Source organism: Canis lupus, chromosome 14 (assembly GCF_011100685.1).
Source record: "Canis lupus familiaris isolate Mischka breed German Shepherd chromosome 14, alternate assembly UU_Cfam_GSD_1.0, whole genome shotgun sequence".
In the NCBI taxonomy this organism is placed as follows: domain Eukaryota; kingdom Metazoa; phylum Chordata; class Mammalia; order Carnivora; family Canidae; genus Canis; species Canis lupus.
In genome coordinates, this window is record NC_049235.1 from 7,204,160 (window position 1) to 7,229,826 (window position 25,667).

The 25,667-nt window shown below is 38.8% G+C and overlaps 1 protein-coding gene across 8 annotated transcripts in view; it reads right to left on the reverse strand.

Annotated features, from left to right (window-relative positions):
• Positions 1–1,218: 1,218 nt before the first annotated feature.
• The window catches only part of AHCYL2 (adenosylhomocysteinase like 2), a 161,460-nt gene continuing 137,011 nt past the window's right edge, over positions 1,219–25,667 (reverse strand). For all 8 annotated transcript variants that reach the window (XM_038556547.1, XM_038556546.1, XM_038556551.1 and 5 more), the window contains 11 exons: positions 23,387–23,493; positions 21,248–21,364; positions 18,430–18,493; positions 17,849–17,937; positions 16,236–16,306; positions 13,569–13,663; positions 6,241–6,339; positions 4,518–4,586; positions 4,341–4,419; positions 2,915–3,035; positions 1,219–2,343 (listed from right to left, as the gene is read on the reverse strand). In XM_038556547.1, the coding sequence (XP_038412475.1) occupies positions 2,337–2,343; positions 2,915–3,035; positions 4,341–4,419; positions 4,518–4,586; positions 6,241–6,339; positions 13,569–13,663; positions 16,236–16,306; positions 17,849–17,937; positions 18,430–18,493; positions 21,248–21,364; positions 23,387–23,493 (918 nt within the window). In that variant the 3' untranslated portion in view covers positions 1,219–2,336. The remainder of the gene's footprint in view (positions 2,344–2,914; positions 3,036–4,340; positions 4,420–4,517; positions 4,587–6,240; positions 6,340–13,568; positions 13,664–16,235; positions 16,307–17,848; positions 17,938–18,429; positions 18,494–21,247; positions 21,365–23,386; positions 23,494–25,667) is intronic.

Genomic DNA, 25,667 nt, shown 5'->3' on the forward strand with positions numbered 1-25,667 from the left:
CAAATACTCAGGAGGCCTGGGCCTCCTACTTCTTAATGGTTGCTGACATGGGGTCCTCAGAGAGAAAGGAAAAGGAGGTCATCTGAAACTCAGAGGTAAGTATCTCACCAGGGGCAGCAACACTGACAACCTAATCTAGAGGTCTAGGGTGCTCTTTTTTTATTTGGAATGGGCCCCTTCACTATAGCAAGGCAGGGTATGCTCTGTCAGGATCAGTACATAGTAATAACTGCTCCCCGGAGAGCCAGGCTTTACTGAGAAACAGCAGGTTATGATTTTTGGCTTAGGAACATAATAGGCTAGAGTCCAGGTATCTGCCTAATGGAATCTCCCCTTGATATAAGATGAATTACAAAGATCTGTATCCAATTAATTAATACAAAAGAGATTAAATTAATTAATACAAAACTCAGAACTGGGTAGGCAAAAGGAAGAACTTTGTGGCCTAGTGGAATTTTCAGCATTTACGATCTTCCTCATGAAAGAATATAGCCATGTATGTGGCATTTTTCCAGTATGTGCTAAGATATACAGCCTCTGAGGAACCAGATGCTATGGGCTGAGGCTGTATACTATTTAATGAGGCAAGTAGCCATTTACCCAAAGCCCACCTCCGTACCTCCAAAAGGAAGGTCACTTCCCGACTAGCGCTGAAAGTATATGTGAAAACCAGGGGAAGTTGAAGAAGGTGGAGATAGGAGAGGAGAATCGGGGTTGGTAAGGTTATAGTGATCCTGGATGGTCTGGTGGCATTTCCTTGAGTCATCTTGGTCTTGAGACTATGAGGCAGACCAGGTTAGGAAAAAAAAAATGGGAAAAGAAACAAACAAACAGGCAGACAGACAGACAGATCTGAGAATGTTAAAGAAGGTTGTCGGGGGGGAAAGGGACACACTTCATCCAAGATTTCTAGGGCCACTCTGGACTAACTCTTAAAACCGGTCTGGTCCCGATGAAACCCTTAAGACCAACAAGTTAATCTCCAAAAGGTATCCAACTCTTATGTGGGACATAAAATTTCAGGCTGCTCACATTACTAATTTTTTGATGTTGGAGTTACTCAAGAGGCCACCTCTGAAATATAGAATCCTAAGATGGAAGAGGCAAGAATATAAAAATATATCCCAGGAGAGAAGAAAAACCATGGACTAAATCATAGAGACATCAGATCTCAGTTTGATCAATGGCAAAGGCCAAAGAAATGAATGTATGAGAAGGTTCGAACTAGTCAAACTAGCTTTAATCATCTGAATACGGCTTACAGTGTCATCTCTGTATAGCTTGGCTTGTTAAGCTGCAAAGCCCTTCCCAGGAGACAAACACATACATTCTGCTTCTTCAGAGTATCAAACTGTGGGCCTGAATGGCCTATACCACTTCCAAAGCCCACCCTCAAATCCATTGGAAAGTACATCTTTCCCTGCTCAGTTTCAAAAGCAGTTTTAGGCAATAAGAGGAAATTTCAGGAAGCAGAGTTTCATAACAAACTCTCCTTTTCTGAGCCAGTGCCAGTCTAGAAGGAACTTCCTGGGAAACTGTTCAGTTAAATGACAAGTAAAACTATGGGCCCCAGTAAGGCTGGCCCCCACTTCCTGAGCAAAGTTTAGTTGGGTTAGAAAGACGGTAACACAAATATCTGACAAACACCAGGGCTGCTGAGGAAATAATGGAGGCACATTCCTCTTGGAACCAGAAAGTGTTAAAACAGAGGTGAATATTCAAGGAAGAAAGGGGTCCTGGGTAAGGAAGGAGACACCTGATAAGCACTGGCGTAGCTAAGTTCTTGATGTAGCTTGCCGAAGTCATAACATTCCTTCCTTCCTAGTCATTTTATAAAGAAGGCAGTGATAGTGATGGTCAAGGCTGGGAACCCAGGCCATGTTAATTCAGTGGCTTCCAAAAGGCCTCACCTGGGGAAAAGCCAAAGCTGAAAAAGGCAACTGCTGAAAATTTATTCCAGAAAACCCCAGGGAACAAGGAGTCTGGAATTCCTGGACTAATTCCTGAACCTGGACAAGAGACAAATGACCATTGCTGAGGATTCCAAGTCAGTGGGGAATGATGCAGAAGATAGAGTGGGAAGGATTACCCCATATCTTTCCTTCCTCAGCCTGTCTTTCATGGCTCTCACAGCCCTCGGGGCAGTAACCACACTCTGGGCCAAGGCAACAGGCACAGGATTCTAGATTTTAATAAATAAATAGCCTAACATATAGGGTGAGCACGGCGGGCAGCTGATTGGAGAAGCAGCTTGCTGGGTTCTTTTCTGTATAGGAGTGGAGAAAAGACTTGGAGTTCTATTCCTTAAAATTTCTTCTGGCTTGAATTACAGGAACTTAATACCTAGAGGGAGAAAGAAAGATGAGAGGGTGATGTTATCGGCTTGTGAGGATGCTGGGACATGAAGAGCCCACCTAAGGTATATAGCAGCAGGGATGCAGGGAGTGTATGATAAGGGTAGATACTTGTGGTGTTTTTTCACATCAGTGAAAAAGACCGGTATTTTTTCCATAAAGAGGTAAAGATCGTATCAAGAAGATGAAATGGTGGGACACCTGGTTGGCTCAGCGGTTGGGCATCTGCCTTCAGTTCAGGGTGTGATCCCAGGTCTGGTGATTGAGTCCCCACATCAGGCTCCCCAGAAGGAGCCTGCTTCTCCTTCTACCTATGTCTCTGCTTCTCTCTCTGTGTCTCTCATGAATAAATAAATAAAATCTTAAAAAAAAGGAGGCAAATTCAGAAAGGGAACATTAATACTTGGAGAAGGCCTCAAAGAGTCCTTTGGAGGTGGCAGTGACGGGGAGTGGGTTTATTTTTTCTGAGTTCACATAAATATGAAAGATGCAAGGACAGTGCAGAAAGTTTTTTCTACCCAGGCTTTCCTGTCTTCAGGGGTGGAGTGGGGGCAAGGCACCTGTAGTAATTAGGCTTGAAGGGCCCATTCTTGTTGAGTCCCAGATACTTGGCCTGTTCATCTGTCAACTCTGTCAGGTGGGCATCAAAGGTGGGCAGGTGTAGGCTTGCCACATACTCATCTGGAACAGATCACAAAAACCCTGGTATAAACATTCATGCCTCTTGTCTGGCTGTTCTTTCCAGGCTAGGCCTTAAAAAGTTGGAAGACATCTTCTAATTCCCAAGGCTGAAAGAAAAATGCTCAACTGGCTCACTGGCCCAGAATTCTAAGGAGTTGTTGCTTGAGCTTCAAGCTGAGTGTTGTTCAAAGCCATAACGCTTCTTTCTTACTAGCTGTCTTGTCCTTAAAGCTTTCTTTCTCCCCAGAAAGTTAAGGGAGATATGAAAGAAGCAATAATCTTTAGCATCTAAAAAAAAAAAAAAAAAAAAAAAAAGATGGGATAGCAGGAGACTAAAAAATGAGAAACTTGAATTTTTCTTCTGTCTTAGACTCTAGACTTTGCGTTACTCTGGAAAACTAACACCTGAGGATATTAGAAAGGAATTAGAAAGGAATCTAATAATAATACCATACTGTTTGCTTTGCTTTTAGGATCCTTAGTTCTTATGGGTTTATTTTACATTCTATTACCTGAATACATATAATTCAGAATTTTATGTCATTTTCTAAGTATTTGTTTGGTCTTCTTAACTTCATTATACATTCGGTCAAAATATAGGCTGTTCTGTTTCTTTTATATCCTTCCAAAGGATATAGTAAAGAGAAAATATGTCAATTTCTAACAGTTGCTATGCATTTAGGGCTAAAGCAAAACAAAACCAGAAGCTGATTTATTCCCTGATCTTTGCCTCCAGAGTTCATAACATACAGTATCAGGTGCTTGAGGCAGTTTCTTTAAAAATTCAAGACAGTTTAATGTTTCTCTTATATGAAACACCCACATAACTAGTCTTAACAGAAGTTATTCAGTTTTTCCTTTGGCCTGGACAATGAGGTCAGAGTTAGAAGATGTAGTATGAAGAAGTCTTCTTGGTCTGAGGAAAGCCTGAAAGGGGCTATGTAGCAGCCTAGAAATGTAATAAGTCAGATGTCACAAAGTAGAAGAAGAGTCTTCTTTCTTAGAGGAAGATTTTTGCCTCCTTTGAGATTCTTGCATATAAGATACTTTAAGACAGAAAATCCTTAAAATTCACAGGCAGGTAAACCAAGTCATAGCAAAATGTAATGATTTCACTAGGGCAACTCATGGGGAAAATGTGATAAGCCAACTAGGAATGGAACCTAGGAATCTAAACTCCTACTTTGCAAGATACAGATATCTTTTTTTTCCCCTATCCATAAGAGATTTAGTGCCCCAAACTTCATCTAGCCTCTAACTCTGAACTACATTGGTAAGGATGGGAATGGAAGAGTACATGCTTACCCATTTTCTTGGGCAACAGGTAGACATCCTGCTTATAACGACCCTCGGGAGCATTGTAAAGCTCTATCAAGGCAAGTGCCTAGAAAAGTAGAGAAATGGATGCTGATGCATCAAGTGAGACCTCGATGGTCTAATGACCCTCCCCAGCCCACTGCCTTCCCGCTCTGGTGGCCCTACCTGAGTAGTAGCGGTGATTGAGAGCACAAAGGTAGGCACTGTGGAGCAGCTTAGGTTCAGCAGACGGCCCTAGAGAGCAAGGGTTGAGACACAGATGGGTTAGGACAAAGTCTCTAGCCTTTGAGGAGTGAGGGACGAGCATGGCTGCCATTTTCCAAACACATCCCAAATACCATTGCTGGACAGAAAGTGGGTGTTCAATACATAGGAATGAATTGATTGACATTTAAGTGGAATTAAAAGGTTCTGAAAAATTTGATGAGGTAATAGATAAAAGATCTCTGGGATTATGTAAAAAGGAATAGAGATGGTCACATGATACTGGGTTTATGCCAAGGAAGAGTATATTTCTCCTGAATTTTCTACTTACTGCAACAGAATATCCTCCCTCTGAGGTATTGGCATTCCTTTAAAAGATTGTTGTAAAACAAGGATGTAGTCAAATCCAAGGGCAACCTCTCCAGGTTGTAAGGGGAGATACTTTTGAATTTAGGAAGCTGTGATAATTTCTGTGCTTCTTCCTTAGTTTGGTACTGAATTTAAGGATAGCCTTTTCTACTGGGTGACTCAGAGAATACAAGGACTAGAGAGAGACGACTGGAGAATGTTTCCAAGAAAGCCTGACCACCTTTCTCCCCCCTCAAACTTAGTAGTCAAAAATAACTGGTGCTTGCTTTTATAATCAAAATTACTAGATGGGACCTCCCAGGGCAACTGGAAATAAGTAACCAGACAGCTGGCTAATATCAAAGCAATTAATGAATATTTAACAACCTGCCCATCCCTTCCCTGTACTTGTGAAGAAATAATCCAGTCCCTTTACAGTTGCCCTAGAGTATTTGAGAAGGTGAGATAAGGTGAAAAAAGGTAAAGAGAACAGTAAAGATACTTGAACATAAATTTAAGGGTCCCTAGGGGAAGATGGTATTACCTTTATATTTTCATATTCAATTTCTTTAATTAAAAATAAGGAAAGAAAACTGACTGAAAACCAAAACTTGAGAAAAGTATTATTATCCTTATTATTTTGGTACTTTCTCTGAAGAAGAGAAACTGTCAAAGTCAGAACAGGGGTGTATCAATATTGCTGTCAGGAATCTAAGGCTAGGGAAGAGAAGATTTCAAGAAAGGAAAAGTGGCCAAACATTGACATAGAAGGCTAAGTGGAATGAAAGTGAAGAGTAAGTCTGAGACAGAAGAAGCCAGGGCAGGGAAATATTAATTACACAACCAATATATAGCTAGGTACCATACTATACATCTGGCTCAATTCAGAGGAACGATCACTCAAAAACATGGAATCTATCAGCAAAGATATGACTTTCTCAGAGCTTGCCCAAGACAGTTTAGTAACTGTCAAGAATATCTGCTTTGTGCTTACTGATTAAGCCATCCCACAAATGACATTATCTCTTTGTAATAAGCATCACTCAAAGTGGCATTGGTTCTATCCGTTAATTCTTCCACAGTAATAGTCATTATCTGACTCAACCTGTAGAGTGACATAGAGAGACAAGATAATTGGTGAAAAGTAAGGAACCAAAATAGTTTCTAATTGCTGAATGAAAAGACCTTTCACAATTAGATGTAAAATCCACTGGTAAAGTAGTTAAGCTTGTGCTAAAGAGGAGTTGAAAATTTAAGAGAACATGCGGAGGAGGGGACCTGGTATTGCAGTCTCTGCCATCGGGGGTGAATTTTGCTTACCAATCTCAGGTCTTACCTCTGCCAGCAGTACTATCCTCTTGCCATCAGGCCATATTACATGGTCAACTTGGGATCTCACTCGCTCCCAGGTCAGTTCTGGTGTCCGCAGACTTGCCTGCAACACAGGTAGCAAGCACATGATCAGCCATGACTTGTCCCACTTTGTGGATGGAAAGATGTTGAAGGAGCCATTTCAAATAGCAAGTTGAAAGGAGCAACCAACATGCCAGATGGAGAATACCTGTCCTGGGTTGGTTAGGACTGTTCCATTTCAGGGAATTTAATCTTAGGCCCAGCCAGGGAGGGATCACTCAGGATGTCATTCCACAACATATAGTGTACGCCCACTCTCTGCTGAGCACAGTAAAAGGTGCTATGGGAAATACAAAAGAAACCACAGACATGGTTTCTGCCTTCAAAAAGCTCATAGTTTAGCTGGGAATACAAAACAATGCATATGTGAAGAGGAAAAAGCCTTTACAATACTAATAAAGCAACATGCAAACAAGTGCAAATTAATACAGAGCAAACGGAATACATAAGTGCTGAAGAGAAACAGAAAAAAAGAGTATCAAAGCTAAGAGGAATTTGTTAGAGAAGGCTGATTGTCCTAAATATAGCATGCTGGGGCCCAAAGGTTCTGCCTTCATGTCCTCATGTCCCAGGTTCCACCTTCTCAATGATGGTGGTTCACCCTAAAGTTACAGAAGCTTTGTGACCTAAGTGCAAATGTGAGGTAGCCTTTAGAGAAATGCTTAATGGTAAAGCTCCCAACAGCTCACCCTCCTTCCATTTCTGTATATTGTATATTCCGAGAACAAGAGAAGAAATGTTAAGTTTATTAACAGCAGCAATCAAGTAATGGTCACAGGGTTTAGATTTAAGATAACAACTTCCTTTTTCCAATAGGCTATGCCTAAAATAGAAAGGGAATCCATATTCTGAAACCATCCATTGGCTTAGTTGGTAAAATTGAGAAGTTCTGCCAAACAGTAGTTTTCAGACAAATAGAGAAACACCTTAGTTATACAATAATCATTTGCTGAATACATATGATCTTCTAGGCAATATAGTAAAGGACACTATTTTTTTTAAAAGATTTTACTTATTTATTTGACACACAGAGAGAGAGAGAGAAAGTACAAGTAAGCAGAGAGGAAGGCAGAGGGAGAGGGAGAAGCAGGCTCCCCGCTGAGCAGAGAGCCTGACACAGGGCTCAGTCCCAGGACCACACAATCATGACCCAAGCTGAAGACAGATACTTAACTGACTGAGACACATAGGTGCCCCAAAGGACGCTATTATAGATGAGACTGTGGACCATCCCTGTCCATAAATGGTAACACTGTGAGCTATTTACGGACAGGGATGGTATCATTTTTTCATTACCAATTTAGTGGAAAAGGCAGACATAATTATATTTCAGTATATTCAGGACTGTATTAATGATCTAGACCATTTTTTAGACCATTTATTAGGTAGATGGGAAATATAAAATGTTTTGAGATGTCAAGTTTCATAATTTAGTTCAACCTTACCTAAAGAGCAATTTGGTAGTAGCTAACAAAATTTTACATGTACCTAAACTCTGACCAATCAGTTTCACCTTTAGGGCTTCATCCTATAAGAACACTTGCTCAAGTTCAGAAATATAAGTGCCCCAAAATGTTCAATCCAGTGTTATTTATAACAGCAAAAAATGTAATTTAATAAGGGAATGGCTAAGTAAGTCTAGATAATCTCATACAATGGAATATTATGCAATTCTTTTTTTTTGTTTTTGTTTTTTTAATTTTTTATTTATTTATGATAGACACAGAGAGAGAGAGAGAGAGGCAGAGACATAGGCAGAGGGAGAAGCAGGCTCCATGCACCGGGAGCCTGATGTGGGATTCGATCCCGGGTCTCCAGGACCGCGCCCTGGGCCAAAGGCAGGCACCAAACTGCTGCACCACCCAGGGATCCCTTATGCAATTCTTATATTAAAAAAAAACGTAGATTGGGGACGCCTGGATGGCTCAGCAGTTTAGCTCTGCTTTTGGCTCAGGGCATGATCCTGGAGTTCAGGGATCAAGTCCCACATCCGGCTCCCCGAGGGGAGCCTGCTTCTCCCTTTGCCTATGTCTCTGCCATTCTCTCTGTGTGTCTCTCATGAATAAATAAATAAAATCTTAAAAAAAAAGAAAAGTAGATTGTGTTAACATGAAAACTATTCATTATTGTTAAGTGAAAAAATAAAGTTGCAGAATAATATACTATAATATCAATTTTGTAAATGTTTTACACTTCCTACTTTAAATATATTTATGTTGCTTGAATTTTTACACTAAGCAACTATTACCTTAAAATTAGAATTAAATTTTTAAAAATAAACAAACACTGTAAATAAAGTTAAAAAAGAATTTAAGCAAATAGACCACTTTGGGAAGTTAAGGATATAAGGTAAATCCCTTAGCCTTTAGAAATAACAACACAGGGATCCCTGGGTGGCGCAGCGGTTTGGCGCCTGCCTTTGGCCCAGGGTGCGATCCCGGAAACCCGGGATCGAATCCCACATCGGGCTCCTGGTGCATGGAGCCTGCTTCTCCCTCTGCCTGTGTCTCTGCCTCTCTCTCTCTCTGTAACTATCATAAATAAATAAAAATTAAAAAAAAAAAAGAAATAACAACACAGAGGGCAATAACCATGTAGAGCCAAAAGATATTCCTTGGTGACACTGGTATTTTTTTATTGAGATGATAGAACTTTAAAGTAGTTCAAGTTCTCAGTATCTCACACTCTTAATCTTCCAGAGGACAAGCAATCTTGGTGATTGGAAGTAAAAACCATGATAAAAGGAGTCTCCTATCTTAGGAGGTCTTCCCTGGGAGAAAAAGATATGGTGGAATCAAGGAAGGGACACTTCTTATGAACATCACGAGTGTGCTAGAGCACTGCAATGGCTATGGTGCAAGTAAAAGACCTGAGGGCAGTTAAAACAAGGTTTCAAGAGAAACTAAGTTAAATTATCTCTGGCACTGTTCATGGAGCTCCCATAACCTAGTAAGTTTAAGGGACAGTTACACTCTTTGAGAGAAGGAGAAGGATTTCCCATGATCTGCACAGTTTTATAAGGGGGTGTCTCCTGGATGGCTCAGTCAATTAAGTGTGTGACACTTGATTTTGGCTCAGGTCATGATCTCAGGATCATGAGATCAAGCCCTGCAACTGGCTCCTTGCACAGTCTGCTTGAGATTCTTTCTCTTCCTCTCCCTTTGCCCCTCCCCTTGCATGCATATTCTCTCTCTCAAATAAATAAATATTTTAAAAATTTCTCTTAAAAGCATCCCAATGTCTTTTCTGTTGATTTATAATCACTAAGCAATCTATCAGGAAAAAGGTTCCTTACTAGGTTGCCAAACAAGTTGTATATCTCACTGTAAATTATTATGCTTGCACAAATTGATTTTGGACAGTGCGTATCAATTTTTTTCAGGGAGAACAACTGTGGTTCTAGTCCTGCGAAATGCAGAGTTAATAGCAAATCTCAGGTTCTAATTCTTTTGCTGGCATAAACTTTTAAAGTATGTATACATAATGGTTTAGCCACTTGAATTGTGAAGCTTACAATCACACAGGCCATCTATGTGATGCGTATGAGTAAGTAGGTCTGTTTTCAAGAGAAAAGGAAACAACCAAAGAGAGACATGGCCAAAATGCAGGTAAAAGCACAATCCCTATCACAGGTTCTCTAAGTATTCACAGCATTAATATCTGTCAGAAAAAAATGCAGTTTTCTAAGTGACCAACTATTTTGATGAGCTATTCCTTCCTAGAAATGTAGCAGTCAACATCTCAAGGTTAGGTAAAATTCCTACAACACTCCCCCCCCCAAAAAAAAAACCTAAAAACCTTACATTTTTTATTGCTAAAAATATCTTGAAAAAAATAAAAAAAAAATCTGGAAAAATTTACTAGATCATTCTCCTTCACTGTTTCACTCAGATAACTTACAGAGACTTTCCTCTTTTTTCACTCCCTGCATCCAAGCCATTTAGCAAATCCCAATTGACCTACCTTCACAATACATCACCTCCACTGCTTACTCATGTCATCTATCACTGGAAATACTGAAAGAGCCTCCTATTGTCCCTATCACTACTCAAGCTCCAGAAGTGTTTTCTTTATACTTTCTTTCTTACACAGCCAGAGTAATCTGTTAAAACAAATCAGATTTTGTCAGTCACCTTGTCAAAACTTCCCCATTGGAATGGCTTCCTTTAAAAAAAAAAAAAAAGAAGAAGTAATCTCTATATATGCCCAACACGGGGCTTGAACTCATGACTCCAAGATCAAGAGTCGCATGCCCCACTGATTGAGCCAGCCAGGCACCCCTGGAATGGCTTCTAACAGCTTCCCTTGTACCTAGAATAAAATCTGAAGTCCTTATTGGGGCCCACAAAGACCTACATAACCCACTATCCTCCTTCAGCTGCCTTATTCTCATTCTCTTGCCCACCCTGTTCCTGCCTCAATAACCTCTTTTCTTTTCCTCCAACTTCAAGCCTATTTCTACCTCAGCGTCTTTTACCCACCATTCTCTCTGAATAGAATGCTCAGATGGTTTATTCCTTCAACTTATTCATGTTTTTGTTCAAATGTAATCTCCTCAAAGAGACCTTCCTTAATCACCTTAACTAAAATATCATCTTCAATGTCCCCACCTTGCTGTTTTTCTTCAATACTAGGCACTAACTGATGAAACTATCTATTTGTTTATTGTCTGTGTCCTGCACTAGAATATAAATACCACAAGAACAGGAATGCTTTTCGCTATTTCTTTAGCCCATAAATACTCAGCACAAAGCAGAGGAATTATTCAATACAGATTAAATAGTGAATGAACATTCTGGTTTAAGTTACTAGTAGAGTTTGCTATTTCCTTAAATTTCATTTTCTATGCCCTGTGACACTATCATCAAAGGTTGAGTAACTTAACTTTCCTGAAGCCCTTCTGAGTGAGCTTCTGCCTTTCTGGACCATTTAGTTTAGTCATATACCTTTTCCTAAGAAGAGCACAAAGAGAATTGAGACACAGCCCTCGGCTATCAGTGCCGGATACTGGGAGCTACCCAGCAATTCCTGCAAAACTAGGTCTAGTACCCACAGCAGTCAGATCCTTTTCCTTTTAAAATAAAAGTCATCCTTTTTTTTTTTTTTTTAAAGTCATCTTTTTATAACAGAAGTCAGATTATTAGGAATCTGACAATTGCATCCTATTTCTCTCAGAATATAATCAGGAATTTATAATATATTATGAGACCGCATAAAATCTGGCCCATTCCTTCTCTAACCCCATCTTCCACTTTTTCCTGCCCCATGCTCATTCTGCTCCAACCACACTGGCCTCATTGTTGATCCTCAAACAGATTAGGCACACTCCTGCCTCAGGATATCTACTCTGGCTGTTCATGAAATGTTTTATTAATTAATTAATTAATTAATTTAAAAGGTTTTATTTATTCATGAGAGACACAGAGCCGAGAGACGCAGAGGCACAGGTAGAGGGAGAGGCAGACTCCATGCAGGGAGCCCAACATGGGACTTGATCCTGGGTCTCTAGAATCAGGCCCTGGGCTGAAGGCAGTGCTAAACCACTGAGCCACCCGGGCTGCCCTCATGAAATGTTCTTTACCTAAAAATCCATCCATGGCTAATTCCTTCAAGTCTGTTCAAACATCACCTTCTCAATGAGATTTATACCTTGATCCCACTACTTAAAATTATAACCTGACACTCTTGATTCCCCTTATCATGGTCTACTTTTTCTTTTTCCCATGTGCTTTTGCCTTCTAGCATACTATAAATTTTATTTATTATGTTTATTGTCTTTTTTCTCCTCAAAAATGTAAACTCTAGGACGGCAGGAATCTGTGCCTGTTTTGTTCACTGACTCCAAGCATCTAGAACAGCATTGGCATATGCAATCACACAATAAATATTTATGATTGAAGGTAGTCTCCTCGCCTTTATCCTAAGAGATTACTTATGTCTGGATTGCCATTAGAGGAGATTACCATCACAATTTGAAGCTTACCTAGAAATCATGAAGAGGTAATAGTACAATGTACAGGAAAACAAAACAAAACAAAAACTGGACTAGAAGTAAAAAAATCCTGATTTTTGTGGTCCAGTTTCATTTTTGGATCACTGTACACGACTGAACAATGGACTTTAAGTCTTTGTTTTCCAATTGAAAATCGAGAATAAGAATAATGCCTTGTGGGATACTCAAGAGGATGAAATGAGATAAAGTAAAAATATAAAAATTACATGATTACATTTGGAATTGTTTTATTTAAGAGCTGGAGGATTTAGCAGAGAAAATTCCTTCCCTCTTTCCTTACTGAGAAAATTTCTCTTTAGAGCTCAGAGATGACTACTTCCCTTAAGCTTTTCCCATTTGGGGGCTCTCTAAGCAGATTAATTCAGAAAAGGACAATCATGTGCTAGATAGTTTTAAAAATATTAATATCTTTGACTAGTAAAAAGGCAGTATGGCACATAAGTGAAACTTAATAAAAAAAAGGGGGAACCATTCAATATTTAAATTTCAGTATTGAAAAGATAAATTAATTATTATGAGCAAAATAACCTGATAAAACAGAATAATGGAGCCATGCCACTCAGAAACCTCAAGAGTAGAAATAGGCTTTGCTCAGTTGTTTTTCCAGCTATTTTTAATAACAGAAGAATATAGCAGAGTTAAAAAGAGAAACCATTTAAAATAGATATTATCCAAAAGACTCTCAATATATCAACTGATCCTTACCTGGCAATGCTGAAGCTCAATCAGAGCAGCCCTCAGGGCAGATGAAAGCATGCTTTGCTTGAGCCATATACCCAGAGAGAAATACAGTTGTGCCAGAAAAATGCCATAAAAATTTAAAACCAGAGTGAGAGTCACACTGAGAGATACTTTGGTAAGTCTGAAAAGAAATAAATAACACTTCTATTAACTATTACTTGGGCAACGTAGTAGGACCAAGTGTTATGTTGGATTGGATAATTTTAGGGTGAATATAATCAAATTAGAGAACCAAAGTGATAGATAAAATGGCTTACAGTGTAAGTAGATATCAAGCATGGGTGGAAGAAAAGACTCGTTTGAAATGACTGAGATGAAGAAGTTTTATGGTATCCACAAGCACAGGTCATAAGGGCTAGTAAGTGAATAGACTATGGACAGCTCTGCTAGGACAGTCATATTTAGGATGGCTTGATGACTCTTCTCTTTCCTTTTCCAGTTTATATTTCTTGGGAAGGAGAGAAAAAAGCCCCCAACAATGAATTACTTAATCTTACCACGTCAATCTCCGTGTTGGAATGTCCCATGTTACAAACGATGCAGCTATTCTTCATACGGTCCAAGTGCTCTCTGGTTACCACATTCTTGTTACCTTAAAAATAGAAGAGATATCCACATGAAAAGAAATGAAGTTGGACCCCTACCTCACATCATATGTGAAATTTAACTTGACCTAAATATAAGAGCTAAAACTATAAAACTCTTAGTAGAACACAGGAATAAATCTTTGTGGTCTTCTGTTAGGCAATGGTTTTTTAGATATAACACCTAAAGCGCAAGCAACCAAAGAAAAAACAGACTTGTGCTACAAATGATACCACCAAGAAAGTGAGAAGACAACCACGAATGGGACAAAATATTTGCAAATCATATAACTGATAAAGGATTTGAATCCAACATTTATAAAGAAGTCTTAGGGATCCTTGGGTGGCGCAGCGGTTTGGCGCCTGCCTTTGGCCCAGGGCGCGATCCTGGAGACCGGGATCGAATCCCACGTCAGGCTCCCGGTGCATGGAGCCTGCTTCTCCCTCTGCCTGTGTCTCTGCCTCTCTCTCTCTCTCACTGTGTGCCTATCATGAATAAATAAAAATTAAAATAAATAAATAAATAAATAAAAATAATAAAACCACCAACTTCCTTTCTAAAAGTCATGGGTGTTTTTTTTTTTTTTTTTAAAAAAAAAAGAAGTCTTATAACTCAATAATAAAAGGACAAATTACCCAATTTAAAAATGAGCAAAGGATCTGAAAAGACATTTCTCAAAAGAAGTACAAAAGATGTGTCAACGTGCACATGAGAAGATATTCAACATTATTAATCATTAGGGAAATGCAAATCAAAACTACAATGAGGGGTGCACTGGCTCAGTTGGTGGAGTGTGTGACTCTCCATCTTGGAGTTATGAGTTTGAGCCCCACATTGGGTGTAGAGATTATTTGACAATAAAATCTTAAAAAACAAAATCACAATGAAACACCATTTCACACCCCCTAGGACGGCTATAATAAAAACAACAGACAATAACAAGTGTTGGCAAGGATGTGGAGAAATTGTAACATCCATGCATTCTTGGTGGAATTGTAAAATGGTGCCGTCTATTTGGAAAAACTTGGCAATTCCTAAAAATATTAAAAGAGTTATCATCATATGATCCAGCAATTCTAAGGCATATATAGGCAGGTATATATTCACAAGGGTGGGAAACATGTTTGTAGAAAAACACTGTACACAATGTTTATAGCAACATTATTCAAAATAGCCAAGAAGTGAAAACAACTCAAGTGACCATCAACTAATGAATTGATAAACAAAATGTGGTATATCCTTAAAATGAAATATAATTCAGCAATAAGAAGGAATGAAATATCAACACATACTACCATATAGATGAACTATGAAAATACTATGCTAAGTAAAAAAAGCCAGTCACAAAAGACCACATACTGTGATTTCATTGGTAAGAAATAGGCAAACCTATAAAAACACAGAAATTTGTGGTTGCATAGGGCTGGAGAAAGGTAGAGTGAAAGAATGAGGACTGACTTCTAATGGTATGGGGTTTCTGGAGTGATGAAGTCTCTGAAATTAGACATTGTATGACTTCACTAAAAACCAATGAACTATATATTTAAAAGGGTAAATTTTATGATATGTGAATTATATCTCAATAAAAAAATTAGGTGATGGTGATGATTGTATGACCCTGTGAATTGGCTAGAAAATATTGAACTGTGCACTTAAAATGAATGAAATGTATAGTTTGTGAATCACATTCCAATAAAGCTATAAAAAAAAAAGACATGAAGGGAATGATGGGAAGCAAGAATAGCTTCTTATGGTCCTTCTTCTCTGCCCTCATCTCAGCCCGAAGCTACAAATATATTTTTATTCTCAAATATTCTGATTTTCCTCCTCTAAAATATAATTTTACAAATAAAAACTAGTGTTCTAGCAGTTTGTGGTCCCATCATCATAAAGACAAAGTATCTCAGTCCAAGGAAACTAGCCATTTCTGCATATTTCTCTCTAAAACTCCAATCTACTTCTTTGGGAATTAAAACAACTACCTTTCCCACTTTTGCTAACTATGAATTTTGCTCTAGGCCTGCTTTAATTGCAGAGACTAAGAAGAAATAGACATTATTTTTGGAGGCAAAATAAAAAAATCAAATGTACAAATATAAGATCTGGCTTCCCAAATAAAACTTATCTCTAGTCATCTCCTTGGTAGATGGATGGAAATATAGAACAGTTAAAGAGAAACTTTCCTCTAGGGATGACCTAGATGGTATACTTTTGGTCAGAGTTCTAAAGAGGTAGGAAGAATGTGAAAGATTGACTGGTTTTGTAGACATCTGTATGTGGCTTTTTTTTTTTTTAATTTTTATTTATTTATGATAGTCAGAGAGAGAGAGAGAGAGAGGCAGAGACACAGGCAGAGGGAGAAGCAGGCTCCATGCACCGGGAGCCCGATGTGGGATTCGATCCGGGGTCTCCAGGATCGCGCCCTGGGCCAAAGGCAGGCGCCGAACCGCTGCGCCACCCAGGGATCCCTGTATGTGGCTTTTCAAATTTGGTTTTATTCAGAATGTTTCCAGTAATTTTTCACTTGTTTCATGAAAGTATTCCCAAGTACCACCCCACTGTACAGGTCAAAATCATACCTGTACAGGTGATAACAATATCCACTTGCCGGATGACCTCATTTAATTTCACCAGTCGAAATCCATCCATACTGTAAAAAGAAAGCATCATGAATTAACCTGAAAATAGGCATTTGGAAGCCTTTTGCCACAGAACCTCAAAAGCTATAACCAAGTTCCTTCGATACCTACACTGTCACTGTCACTTCTTGATATAGCTATATTATTCTTAGCAGTGAAAAATTCAAACCATCCCTTAGTTCATACAGGACAGAAATAAAGGTTCCTTTGCATCACTGCAACTTAAATCTTCCTAAAAATAGGGAGCCAGAGGTTACCATTAGATTCCCAAACTGAGTTTCTAGAAAGTACAATTTAGCCACTGAATCTTATCCCATTGAAACTATTCTCCCCAAGATCATCAACAATCTCTTGGATACCAAGAACAAAGAACAAAGTCCATGACACTGTTCTCTCCTGGTTTTCCTCTTACTTTTCTGATTGTTCCTTTCAATCTTTCAAGACTGGGTGGGTTTTGGAGGCTACAGACATTGCAGCTCTGCAATAGTTTTTAGAAACTGGTATTTCCATTCTGCTGAGGATGGCAAGAAGCAATTTTAATAATATCTACCATTTAGTGAGCATTTATTATGTGACAGCAGTTCTATACTTTATGGAATTATATATTTATTATATTATATATAATCATATGTAACAATTATATAATTACTGAACTTTTGCAACTCTTTAAGGTAGGCATCATTAACTACATTTTATGGATGAGACAGGAACTATTTTTTAACCTTCTTTTTTTTTTAAAGATGTATTTATTCATGACGGAAAGAGAGAAAGAGAGAGAGGCAGAGACACAGGCAGAGGGAGAAGCAGGCTCCATGCAGGGAGCACGGTGTGGGACTTGATCCCGGGTCTCCAGGATCACACCCTGGGCTGAAGGCAGCGCTAAACCGCTGGGCCACTGGGGCTGCCCCTATTTTTAAACCTTTAATTTTGAAATAATTTCAAACTTAGGAATTACAAAAAATAGTACAAACTACCATATACCTTTCACTCAGAGACAGCAGATCTTATTTGGATATGCCTGATGTTTCCTCCTGATGCAAATCAGGTTATACATTTAGGGGAAGAATACCACAGAAGTGTTCTTTTTAGTGCATCACATCAGAAAGGATCTGATGCCAACTTATTTCTTTTTTGATCATTGTTTTCAAAGGGAGAAGGGTTGGGGTGCCTGGCTGGCTCAGATGGTGGAGCATGCAATTCTAGATCTTGGAGTCTGTGAGTTCAAGTCTCATACTGGGCATAGAGCATACTTCAAAAAAAAGGAGGATTATACATGGAGAAGATAAGGAGTTACTTGTTCTTTGGCTCAAGGCATCTCCTCTTATTATTTCCACAGGAATTCAAAATTTTAGCTTCTCTGATAGTTTCTGTTTCCTCAGAGCAAAGCTACTTGATCTTTAAAAGAGAGAAGCTTATAGTTAATAGCAGCATCTCTCAGGACCTGGGATCCCCAAGATAAAATGTGGCATTAACCAGGCCATTCTTTGGCGACAATTACAAGATCTCAGTAATGATGGCATAGAGGAAAAAGCAAGTCTCTTTTGCGTGCTTACCAGGCTTGAAGAGCACAGATGGGATCGATCTCCGTTACATACACAATAGAGCCCATGGCTTTTAGAGCAGCACAGCACCCTTTCCCCACCTGAAGAGGAGAGAAAGTACACATAATAAGGAAAGTCAGTGAGAAAACAACATCTCAAAGCTTCTGGTAAACGGTACCCCATTTTCCACCCCCAAAAGGAATTCCACTGAATAGATTTATGCTTGGGGAAAAACAAGAAAAAACAAATAAATGAATGCAGTTCATAAACAAACTCCTAGCCCCTGTTTAGCACATGCATGTACATAAGAACACCCACATTCACAGTTTATAATCAAAACACAAGCTAAGAGAACAACACTAACAGTGCACTGGAACAAGCCAGAAAATCAACTTAAGAAAAAATGGCAAAAATGCAAAGGGAAAAAGAAAGATTGTACTTTAACCAGAGGGCCTCTAAAGTTACCCTTTTCCCCACCTAGAGAGTGGTGAGTGAATGTATTCTCACATTCATTAAATTAAAAAGTCAAATATTAAAATATTTTACCAAAATAACATTTTATACACCTAGGAAGTGACAAAATTAAGCTTTACCTCTCCATAGCCACAGACCACCACCTGCTTTCCACCAAACATCATGTCTGTTGTCCTTTTAAGTCTAGGGGAAGAAAAACCATTAAGTCAGAAAAATCTTCTCGTTTCTCCTTTAAGGTTAGATTGGGTCCCTTTGTTTTTATGTATGTTTGCTCCATTTTGAAAGGAAGCCTGGTTTCTATGTTATCTAATAACTAGAAAGAAAGGTTGAATAAAATATGTATTTTCTCACTTCATGCTATCCAATCATTTCCATCTATATGGGAGGGCTCTTTCTCTTTTTTCCTCTTGTCTTGGGAGTGGTACAGAAGGGAAGAAGCTGTAGACTACAAAGTAACTTTTAAGTAAAAAGCAATATATATATACATTTGTTATATAGTTTTTGGAAATAATAGAAGAAAAAAACATTTTTTTTACTTAGGAGGCAAATCTCTAGCTTAATGGAAACATTATTCTACCTTATTGAATGAGACAGGAACATAAAAGAAAACCCTGATAAACGAGTGCTACATTTAGTAGTGTCAGAAGGGCCAACAGCTCCCTCATTAATTCCACACAGAAGGTAATGGGCAGCTAGATGGAGAAGAGCTCTGAAACCCACCAGTACTGACTACATGAGATAGTGAGCTTGCTGGGGCTGATTCTTTCTCAAACATGCTCTGCTTCTTTGTCTCTGATGCTCTATGAAGCTGGAAAAAAATGTCCTTACTGTTTTTAGAGTCTCTTGGAAGAACTTGTAGGAATAGGTTCTGGTTTCAGGAATAGGTTCTGGTTTCTCCTTGGGTTTAGCCAGTGTCCTTTCTCTAGGAATCATTCCTCATTAGGCAGAAGAAAGTTTTCAACTAAAACTAGCCTATTCTGAGATAGACAGTTCCTACAAATATTTGTGACTCTTTCTATTCACTTACCCTTACCTCTGCTGTTGAAAACATTCTATAAATGCCCCAAAGGCAAAGTAGGAATCCAGTCTTTTTAATGGTTTGACAACTCCTCGAAAGGAACTAGTACAATTCTATGAGCCCCAGTGCAACTAAAAAAATGTCAAACATTATTCAGCCAGAAAAAAAGAATGAAATCTTGCCATTTTCAATGACGTGGATGGAGCTGAAGAGCACATGCTTAGTGAAATAAGCCAGTCGGGAAAAGACAAATACCATATGCTTTCACTCATAAATGGTATTGAAAAAACAAAACAAATGAGTACAGGAAAAAGAGAAAGAGAGAGAGAGAGAGAGAGAGAGAAAGAGAGAGAGAGAGAGAGAGAGAGAGAGAGAGAGAGAAGCCAAGAAACAGGCTTTTTTTTTTCTTTAAAGAAACAGACTCTTAACTATAAACAAATTGATAGTTGCCAGAGGGAAGGTAGGTGGGAAGATGGGTGAAACAGGTGATGGGAATTAAGGAGTGTACTTGTGATGAGCATCAAGTGATGGACAGAATTGCTGAATCACTATATTGTACACCTGAAACTAATGTAACAGTGGATCTTAACATAAATAAATATAAATAAACAAATTTTTAAAAATATATCAATTAAGGGCAGAAGCATTTCTTGTTGAGTGAAGAGAGTAAGTCTGGCTGGGCTATCATACTCAAAAGTCATGGTTTAGAATGGTCCTGGAATGGCTATTATAGCAAAGAAAACCAATAGATTATATTTATGAGCCTCCTTTGCTTTACTCTTGGGCTCTTCTGCCTCTCTTTCCAAAGGGATATCAGGTGCAAAGCTATTCATCAAAGCTATTCACGTAAGCTATAACTCTTTTATGTAGCCAGAACGAGGGACAGTCTATAAACACACTGATGGATTGAGAATTCACTTAAATGTCCAATCTATCTGATAATACTATTGGCTCTATAGAAGGATTCTAGAAAGAAGGGCAAGGGAACTAATGTTAAACACCAGGTTCTTACCTTATCTCATTTTAATTCTCACAATAACTCTATGATGTAGGTCTTATTGTCATCATTTTATAGATGAGGGAATAGGTGCAGAGAGGTTAAATAACTATTCCAAGACCTAAATGATACAGCCAACAGTTGAACAAAGCGAGGCCTTCTGGCTCTAACGCCTGTGGTGTTGCAAACTGCCTCGGGTCCAGACTGGTTAATAATGTGGCCCACAGGCCTTTTCTTAGCTTTTCCATTAACCTAAACATGATGGAAACCATTTGGCTTGGCAATATTCTAAACCAACTTAATGGTTTCACATAGGGTATTACTGAGTCTTCTGAACAAGGATGAAGGAATATCGAGACACAAGTGTAGAAACTGAAACTGGGCACTAGAAGAACACAGTATTTGGTATATACCTAAGTAGATTTTGTCAGATTTATAATCCCTACAGATTTGAAAAACTGGCTATGCCTCTGGGATTGACCCTTTGCTCACCTCAACTTTCCAGATGGCCAGAGAATTAAATGCTGGTTGGAATTTTAAAAGTGGTAACATGATCTAGAATAGGAATACCAGGAGCCCTTTCCCAAATCATCAAAAATACTTAGCTGTTTATGACTTTAAGTTACCGACTTGCAGTAACAAAGTAAAAACTTGGCCACCAATAGATAGAGGCTAGTCTGATTTTTTAAGTAAAATAGATGTGCTTGTCATAGGGATAGCAACAGCAGATCTGGGTTACAAAATATTGAGTTATGTTATTTTATTCATTCATTCATTCATTCATTCATTCATTCATTTTTGAGTTATGTTATAGTGGTAGATCCAGAGGTGCTACATGAATCATTTCCAGAAATAACCAAAACCCAAACTCAGAACCTCAATTCAATAACTCAAGTTCATTCCAAAGATAATAAAACATTACCCATCTAGAATTGATTCACGGCAACAATAGAGGTTGTCAAATTTCTGTTTAGTGACTGAGTCATTGACGTTCATGGCAGGAACACATAGCTTCCCAGCCTTGGATAGCTGGTACAACCTGAGGATGAGGGAAATCAAGAACACAAAACAGCGAGATACTGTAATCTACTGTCAGTTTCAGAACAAATTACAGAAATATGTTGAATGGGTAGGCATGAGAGCATGAGACATGCTAGTTTCATCCCATTAGGTGTATATAGAGAAATAAAAGCTGTCTACAGCTTAGAAATGAAGATCTTGGGGTGGCCCGGGTGGCTCAGCGGTTTAGCGCCACCTTCAGCCCAGGGTCTGGTCCTGGAGACCCGGAATCGAGTCCCACATCAAGCTCCCTGCATGGAGCCTGCTTCTCCTTCTGCCTGTGTCTCTGCCTTTGTCTCTCATTAATAAATAAATAAAGTCTTAAAAAAAAAAAAGAAATGAAGATCTTAGTTACAAGATATTTGGGGAAAATCTTCAAATCACCTTTAAATTTTAAGGATTAAAATGTAAAATTTTAAATTGCTTATTAATTTTATTCCCCTTTAAAATTATATAAAGAGTAATTTTATTTATTTATTATTATTTTTAAAGATTTTATTTATTCATGAGAGACACAGAAACAGAGAGAGGCAGAGACACAGGCAGAGGGAGAAGCAGGCTCCATGCAGGAAGCCCGATGTGGGACTCGATCCTTGGTCTCCAAGATCAGGCCCTGGGTATTTTAAGTGCTATTTTAATCCCATGACTAACAATTTTAACTTTCAAATAGTCTCAATTTTATAATCTCAATACATATACATCCTATAAATATGTATGTCTACATACAGGAGTTTCTTTTTTTTTTTTTAATTTTTATTTATTTATGATAGTCACAGAGAGAGAGAGAGAGGCGCAGAGACACAGGCAGAGGGAGAAGCAGGCTCCATGCACCAGGAGCCCGACGTGGGATTCGATCCTGGGTCTCCAGGATCGCACCCTGGGCCAAAGGCAGGCGCCAAACCGCTGCGCCACCCAGGGATCCCTACATACAGGAGTTTCATTTTAAGTTTAATCAATTGAAAATTAGGACCAAGTGTTTTATTCAAAATTCATCTCTTTCTAGAGTCTGAAGGTACAGTATATTAAAAAAGATCACGGGGCAGCCCAGGTGGCTTAGCGGTTTAGCGCTGCCTTCAGCCCAGGGCATGATCCTGGAGACCCGGGATCGAGTCCCACATCGGGCTCCCTGCATGGAGCCTGCTTCTCCCTCTGCCTGTGTCTCTGCCTCTCTCTCGCTCTCTGTCTCTCATGAATAAATAAATAAAATTAAAAAAAAAAAGATCACAATATATTGAAGCAGTGATGGTGGCTTATTCAGAATTTACTTCCCTAAAACTTCTATTTCATACTTTCAGTTCTTGATGAGAGAATAAAAATAATCAGAAATTATTTCAATTTTATCAAGGGAATTATTGCTCACCTGAGAAATAGAACCCTAAATTCTTGTTCTGTAAGTAAAAATATAAGCTCTACGAGGATCCAAGTTTTTGCTGTTTTGACCACTGCTAGAACCCTAGCACAGTTCCTAGAAGTTCCTGGCTCACTGTAGAAGTTAAATTAAGTTAAATTTATCTATGGAATAGATAAGTTAAATTTATCTATGGAATGAATGAATTCATCTAAAAAGGACAAGCAGTCATTTCATTACAATGGCTAGAAAACATGAGGACCACACTTCCGTACCTGTCCCCACTCTCAATTTTTGGTTTGTTATTTGCATTGTTAATTTATAAAAACTAAGTGTGCAGGGATGCCTGGGTGGCTTAGTAGTTGGGTGTCTGCCTTCAACTCAGGTTGTGATCCCGAAGGCCAGGGTGGAGTCCCACATCTGGCTCCTTGCAGGGAGTCTGCTTCTCCCTCTGCCTATGTCTCTCTCTCTCTTTCTGTGTCTCTCGTGAATAAATAAATAAAATCTTTAAAAAAACAAAAATAAGTGTGCAGACTCAAATCTCATCACCTCATGGCAGGTTCAATTTTTAACATAATGTATTCTATAGGAATGTGATTATCAGAATAAATATCTAGGCTGCATAAAACCAGGTGTGCACATGTCAAATCTTACCTATGGACTCCAGTAACACTCTCCTCTACTATGCCTTTGATTTTCTTGAACATATTAGGATACTTCTTATAAATCCAGTGAGTAAGATCCCCTCCATCATCCAATATCTGCAATAATAAGCATCAATAATATTGATTTTACTGAAGTCTCAGGGATTCCAGTGTTGCTCTGGGTCTTTTAACCCAATTTCTAACTGCCAATTTACAGATACTTCAACTTTCCCATATGGTTATGCAAAGTTACTGAAAGCCAATATAATGACCAGTCATTACTCTAAGTAAAAGACAATGGAGGGTGAAAAGCCAATTGTAATGCTTATTATAGCCAAATCACCTTCCCACATAACACACTTACTGTATCAAAATACATAGCAATGAAATGAGGATTTTTCTTATGAACTAATGGCTTCAGTGGTTATCTAGACAACCAGTTCTTGAATGCGCTATAGATATTCAGAAAGCCTGGCCTTGATATTAGCATATTTCTAACAGTTACATTCAGGACTTCAAATATATTCAGTCAAGGCTTAGTTTAAATAAAGCCAGATAATTAGTTTCCCTCCCAGAACAATGGGTTATAAAACTGTATTCGTTAATCCTTCTCCCAAAGCATAGGCACTCTCATACCAAAAATATCAGGCAGCACTGAAGGGTTTTGCCTAGCAAAATCTCACACTCTCTATAAACCAAATTAAAAATAACTGGGGAACTGTGCAGCATGTAGGTGTGCAAGCATGCCTCTGAACAGCTCATCACTATTTCAGGTTAGGATTAAAGATAAATACAATGCTGTGCCCACTGGAGCTTTCATCAGCAGAGGAAAGTTTCTGAATTATATATAAGCTAAAGACAGATCAGCTTAGAAAGCTCTTAGGCACTAGGCTGTGGCATTTTAACCTTTCACTTAGCTGTCATTTATGCTTAGCAGGATTTTCCAAATTATTATACCTGGGAAATTCCCATAGAACTGAGTTGTTCCCTACTGGCATGCGCCCATTTTGCAGTCTCATCAAATACCAACTCTACTCCAGGTGCCCAAAATGCTATTCTGGACCCCTGGGTACACAAAATCCCTCACCTCATGTCTACCACCTAATCTCTCTTTTGCTTCTACTCTTGCTCTTGATCTCTTCTCTGGTTCAACTACAGTTTATTTGAGAGCAAGGATCCAAGGCAAGACTCTCATTAAAATACATATGCTCCATTCTCTAAGTTAATGCTCCATTTTCTCCCAGTAGAGACTCTCAGAACAGATGCCCTGAGAAATGAAAAATCTTTCTGAGTTTCTCCCTCCCATTCTGTATGTATGGAGTCCTCATAGAGTTCTCTCTTGTAGCCTCTGATTCCTAGCCACACACAAAAAAATCAGAGATGAAAAAGCCTGAGCAATTGGAATTTCTCTTCTTAAGACCCACTATTCTTGTCCACTTTTCTCCTTTAACAGAGGCATCTAATACAGGCAGTATTAGTTGCTATCCCTAATATTTATTTAATGAATGTAAAACCCATAATTCTCACCATGTTATTCTATTACAGAAATTCTTGCTCTCAGGGAATCTTCCTGAAGTTGGAAAGCAAGTAAAAGTACTAGATCTTGACACGATCCCAAGACGAATTAGCTCTATTTTCTGGGATGACAATGTTTTTTTTTCCTCATCTTATTTTCTTCATCGGCTTTTCCAGCAGTTTCTGCTGACCCTATAGTCTGTAACTGCAATCCCATGTCTGCCCCATGTTCTCAACTCTAAAACTAAGGTTTTATTCCTCGTAGAAACTCCCTGGCATATCATCTCTTTAGGTCTATCAGTCATACTTTTTCTGGTCACTGTCAAACTCTGTGGGAACAGGCAACTCATCTCACAGCTGACTCCTCCCTCCCTTTCAGGTTATTAACCCTTCTTCCTCAAACAAGCACATGGTGCAATGTCACCTGAATCACACAATCCAAAAAGAGGCTTCTTCTTTCTTTCTATACCAAGTGAGGCCTACACTGCAAATTGTAGCAGCAAGCAATAGTTGGAATAGAGCTTCAAGGATTCTTTTTTCAGTTGACTCCCAAACTTCTCTCCTTCATAAGCAAAATGTTTGTAACATAGGGGTGCTTCACACTTTGTGCGGTGTTTTGCTTCTTTGTGAATCTAATGTGCTATCAGCCTTCAAAAATTTGATCTTTTCAAAAATCAAACAAATAAAATGAAGCAAAATAAAAAACCCCAAACTTGGGATGCCTGAGTGGCTAACAGTTGAGCGCCTGCCTTTGGCTCAGGGCATGATCCTGGATT